The 5,153-nt window shown below is 36.6% G+C and overlaps 1 protein-coding gene across 4 annotated transcripts in view; it reads right to left on the bottom strand.

Moving 5' to 3' along the window:
* Positions 1–5,153, bottom strand: part of RIMS1 (regulating synaptic membrane exocytosis 1) — a 207,631-nt gene that overhangs the window by 41,460 nt on the left and 161,018 nt on the right. For 2 of the 4 annotated variants that reach the window (XM_019471125.1, XM_019471126.1), the window contains one exon: positions 3,263–3,495. The exons of the other annotated variants lie outside the window; for them this stretch is intronic. In XM_019471125.1, the coding sequence (XP_019326670.1) occupies positions 3,263–3,495 (233 nt within the window). The remainder of the gene's footprint in view (positions 1–3,262; positions 3,496–5,153) is intronic. 4 annotated transcript variants of the gene reach the window in all.

Consider the following 5,153-nt stretch of genomic DNA (forward strand, 5'->3'; position numbering starts at 1 on the left):
CTTTTTAACTTTGATAGCATAAGCAGAGCTGGATTTTCATTAGGAATACTGCCAGAAGATTACAAGCTTTTTTTGATGATCTATAAAATCCATCCAATTTGTGGGCACAATGAACAAACCATAGTGAGTAAGGATTTCGTTATTTCAATGAACAGTTACTAGAAGTATTATGAAATCTTAAACGTAATCGAAAGGAAGGTGCAGCAGAAAAATATCCTTTTCCTTGCAGATTTACATAAAAATAAAACCCTATTCTTTCACTGACAATCTTATAAGGCACATATTCAGAATAAATATTTTCCAACAGCACTGAACAAGGGTGCACAAAATAATGTGATTACTAGTCTTTCTAAATCTAACATGCAAGTGGATCTGCCCCATATATACAAAGAGGTCCATGTGTGTATATATAGACACATACATGCATGCACAGGCTCACACACACACTCCTTTTTCAATTGAAAAGAAAAATCAACTCTTAGAAATAATAGCTACCTAGTAGCAGTTTCATACACATCACTTCTGTTTTTACATAAGATTAAACCTGTGCAGTATGCTAAAAGCAAGAATTATCTACAAAAAGTTGAATTCAGCCCTTATTGACCATTTCTTCAAATGAAAAAATTTTACTGGTTTTGAAGACAGTAGTAAACTAGAATTTCAGATCTACATGTTCCACAAAAATACAGAACTCCAATTTTCAAGAAATATCTGACCTTGTGTTTTATTTCTGGTCTTCTACTTTCAGTTTTGAGACACTAATAACTATGTACGTCATACGTACCTGACTTACAATCATGCAAGTCATAGGGAAAAAAAAAATTAAACCGACCAATTCAGGAAAATCTATGGAGGCTACACATACATCTCTGTATTTTTTATACTTCCTTTAAAATACATCCTCCATGTCAACAGCACACCTTCAGTTATTGAAGATCTGTAGCAGAAGTTCACACCTGGCACCACTTTTTGCAGGCCCATACACCTCCACACCAGTTTTAAAACTTCAGAATTTGGCTATTAGAACCGATTTTCACATAATCAAATTTAAGGACCTAGCTTATATTATATTGTCAAAACACATTTGTTTTTTTTAATTCTCAATAGTGGAGACATTATTAAGCTACTTAGGCACAACACTTTAAAATGAATTAGACCTTTTTAGATTTCTCCTTCCCTCTTGTACACTACAAGAAGGAAGGAAAGTGGGTCCCTGATTTAGGCCATGAGTATTTAGTCTCCAACAATGGATTTTCTTTGGAAAACCTATCAAGTCTCATGTGTATATTGTTCTAAAAAATGCATTAATTCAACTCACTGATTTCTGACATAATTTAACTAAAAAAATAGTGACTGACAAAACATGCCACATTTTATTTGCTCTGCTTATACCACAGATAGTACTGCTTGTCTGAGCCACAGTAAGGCAAAGTAAATATCATTCCCAACGCTGTTTTACAATCATGAATAATACGTAATCATACTTTTCATATTTGATTTGCTGTTTGAGTTTCATTATAACTTTAGGTGCTCCATTCCTTGCAAAATTCCTATTGTTTTCAAATTTACATCAAGCAAAATTTGGAGAGCTATAGTAGCTCTTTCTATGAAGAATGGGAACATCTGAGCTTTAAATAGATAATGCTGAGAAGTGTTTGGAAGTCACAGTTTAGATTTTAAGTTCTTTACTAACTTCACTGAGAAGAGTGAGTTAGGGCTCATGCAAGGCAAATCATCCTATGTTTGGTAGCCCCCTGTGCCTTCCTCTTAGGTATACAGCCCCGGTTCCTGGTCAGAGCTGGACTACTGAGTAAGATGGAGCAGAGATTTGCTCTGTCACAGCAATTCCTATTTCAATGAGATTTAGGAGCTAGAAAGGAACGCCAGATCAAACCACAAAAACATTCTGTAAAATACTTAAAATATTTTGTTCTTTATAGTAAGTGGAGTAAAACATCAACCTAACATCCTTTCTATAATACAATACCACTCTTTATTACTTTAAGAGCATGTCATTGATTCTGATGCATCTAAAATAACACCTTACTGTATACAAAAATCTATATTCTAGTCTAATATTCAGGCAGAGTGCATTTTTGAGCAACACGATATTAATTACAATTCTGGGTGTCAAATATGCCTACTACATCTATCATTTGGTCCAACTGCAAGATTATATGCTTTCTGGCTTAAAATTCGTAAATGAGTAGTGTAGAAAAGTATTACAATCTTTTTGTTAAAGCTGACCAAGCTTTACGTTTTGAAAGAATCACTTCTACTGCTCATCTGGCAATAAAAGAAAACCAAGGGAAAAGGGTGAGATATTTGATGAGATAAATAAACAATATTTTTACTTACCTTAGTTTAGATTACCCTGACTATGTGAGAGGAGCGCTGCAATATGCGTGCATTCTATGCTAGGCTGAAGCTTTTCCTCTTTCTCTTCCTTCTTTCAGTAAGAAAGAACCCTTAGGGTCAGGTCCTGCTCCCACTGAAGACAAGAGCAAAAGTCTTCACTGGGGTTCAATAGGAGCAGGACAGGGACTTTAAACCATTTTTTTTCCCCTTTTGTATCTTTCTGCATGAGCTTTTGTTCCTTCAGGCTATGCAGATATGAAGCTTTTAAGATTTCTGAAGTCACAATAAAGAGTTGGAAGTCTTATGTTCCTAATGAAGCATCATGCTGTCATCTAATTTATCTGAAATCACTGACCCCAGTTTGCCAGTGTTGTTTTTAAAGAAAAAATACTGGATTTACTCTTGACTAAGAAATCAAAAGTAGTTTTTAAAAACGTATTTTTTTGCCACTACAGGTACAACCTTTTATCCAAGTTACATAACTGCCATTCATTTGCTCAGATTTCAATTCCCCCATTCGTACTCAACTCTTCTGCTAGAAGAAATTTCCTCTACATAAAAAACTGCTCTTAGCCAAACCATTATCCACTGTTGATAACCACATATGTCTCTTTGCATTTCCTTGCCTGACTGTAAACAAGGCTTCTAAGAGACAAAAACATTTTTCATTGATCAGGACAGAAAGTTGTTATGGTACATATTCTAAAAGGCATTTGTATATTGTTTCTTGCAGATGCCTAATGATCAAAGAAAATTAATACCTCAAAAATTTATTCACAGCTGGAAAATCTTCTCTCCTGAGTGGTCTATATCCATATACATGTAACACAGATGCCACAGATGAAATAATGGTAAACCACATTTGGCGAGAGTCCTGTTTCCGAAGACCGTGTGTCTCACTCACCTGTTTGGCTAAGTTGAGATGTGCTTCTGCTCCTTCGAGACACTATGGCAACCACTTTGGCACTAAGGCTGGAACGCCTTTTCTTCCCACCTGTTCCAACCGTGCCGACAGCCGTGTCCGACTGACTCCCGTCATTGTGCTCCAGCTTATACATCTCTCCGCTCACACTTGTGCTCTTAGTGATTCTCCCTGAAGTCCCCATCCGTCTGCCTTGCATTTTAGGAGTAAATGTACTACAGTTACAAAGTAAAAACAAACATGTTAATTTGTCTGTGTAACAGCATTTCCAACCCCCTTTTTTTTAATTAGTAAATTAATTTTAAGTCTTGATACATTTTAATTCATTTGGTTCACAAATAGAAGGTTAATTTGATGCTCGTCAGACTATATATTTCCAGCATTATAATTTGTTCTTCACTTCTTCGAGGGAAATAAATAAAATGAACACTTTCCCATGTTTTTCAGAGTGACAGAGAGACACGCAACATTTAAAAGTCACGTGGAGCCTTCCTGTCTATATCCCCAGAATACAGAAAACAATAAAAATACAATTTTACGACCAAAGAAAATGAGTATGGGCCATGAGAATATATGTAGGTTAATACACGTATCTTATCGGCACTGTTCACCAAAGCCTTAAGACCTAATAGATATGAAGATATCATCTTCTATATTTTCATACTTCACAGAAAGAGATAATATAAAATGTAGCATTTTTTAGGTCTTCACTCTCTCACTTCTTCAAAGGTAAATGCAATAATCACAGTATGAAGGCAAAATAATTTTGAGACAAAAAAACCTAATAACCCACTAGTATGAAGGCAAAATAATTCTGAGGCAAAAAAACCTAATAACCCACTAGAACTTTCATTGATTGACAGAAAGATGAATCACTCTGTCAGTTTTGTTTGATTTTCTTTAGCTATCATATTGCATTTGAATGTTTCTATACAAATCCTTTTTCTGCTCCTGCACATAGAGGCTGGATAAAGCATTCAGAAACACGCTCTAGAGAACAATCTCAAATACACACAGGACATACTAATACACAGTCCTAATACTGCTACAACCAAGTGATGCCCTAGCTGTAACAGCAATATGAAGTTAGCTGTCACTCTGCAGAGACCCAGAAATTTAAGCTGCAGCCTGACTCACTTCAGATGTAGTTGTTAAATCAGCCTAGTACGTGGGAAATTCCTTGATCTTGTATTGCTGATTAGTAGACCTACTGGCAACATACTAATTTTAGTGATTTTTTTTCAGTAATTCTGTATTTTGAAGTCAAATTTTGAATTTATTTGTTGAGGGACAGTCCTGCTGTCCCTCCCAGCAGGCTCCCTTCCCAGTAGATGTGATGGACTGCTCCTCCCTCCATCACCCTAAAATAAGAAAGAGAAGGGTTAGAGGCGCAGGCTTCTTTATCTCATGGCAAGTTTCAGACAGCTAGGAAATCTTGCCAGGGAGAAATGAAGGGGTCTGTGGGAGAAGAACTGACATCCTGTGACTTCTATGGATTTGGGCCCTGCTAAAGCTTACATCAATCCTGTCCAAAGACAGATACAGGAAAGTATAAAATGATGTATACCTAAATTATGTTTTACTGACAGTTACCAAGATTTACTAACGTGTCACTGTCCTGGTTTTGGCTGGGATAGAGTTAATTTTCTTCCTAGTAGCTGGTACAGAGCTGTGTTTTGGATTTAGGATGAGAACAATGTTGATCACACACCGATGTTTTAGCTGTTGCTAAGTAGTGCTTACACTAGCCAAGGACTTTTCAGCTTCCCATGCTCTACCAACTGAGAAGGCTGGAGGTGCACGAGAAGCTGGGAGGGGGCACAGCCAGGACAGCTGACCCCAACTGGCCAAAGGGATATTCCATATCACGTGA

The sequence above is a fragment of the Aptenodytes forsteri genome, unplaced genomic scaffold (assembly GCF_000699145.1).
Source record: "Aptenodytes forsteri isolate BGI_AS27 unplaced genomic scaffold, ASM69914v1 Scaffold256, whole genome shotgun sequence".
Lineage (NCBI taxonomy): Eukaryota > Metazoa > Chordata > Aves > Sphenisciformes > Spheniscidae > Aptenodytes > Aptenodytes forsteri.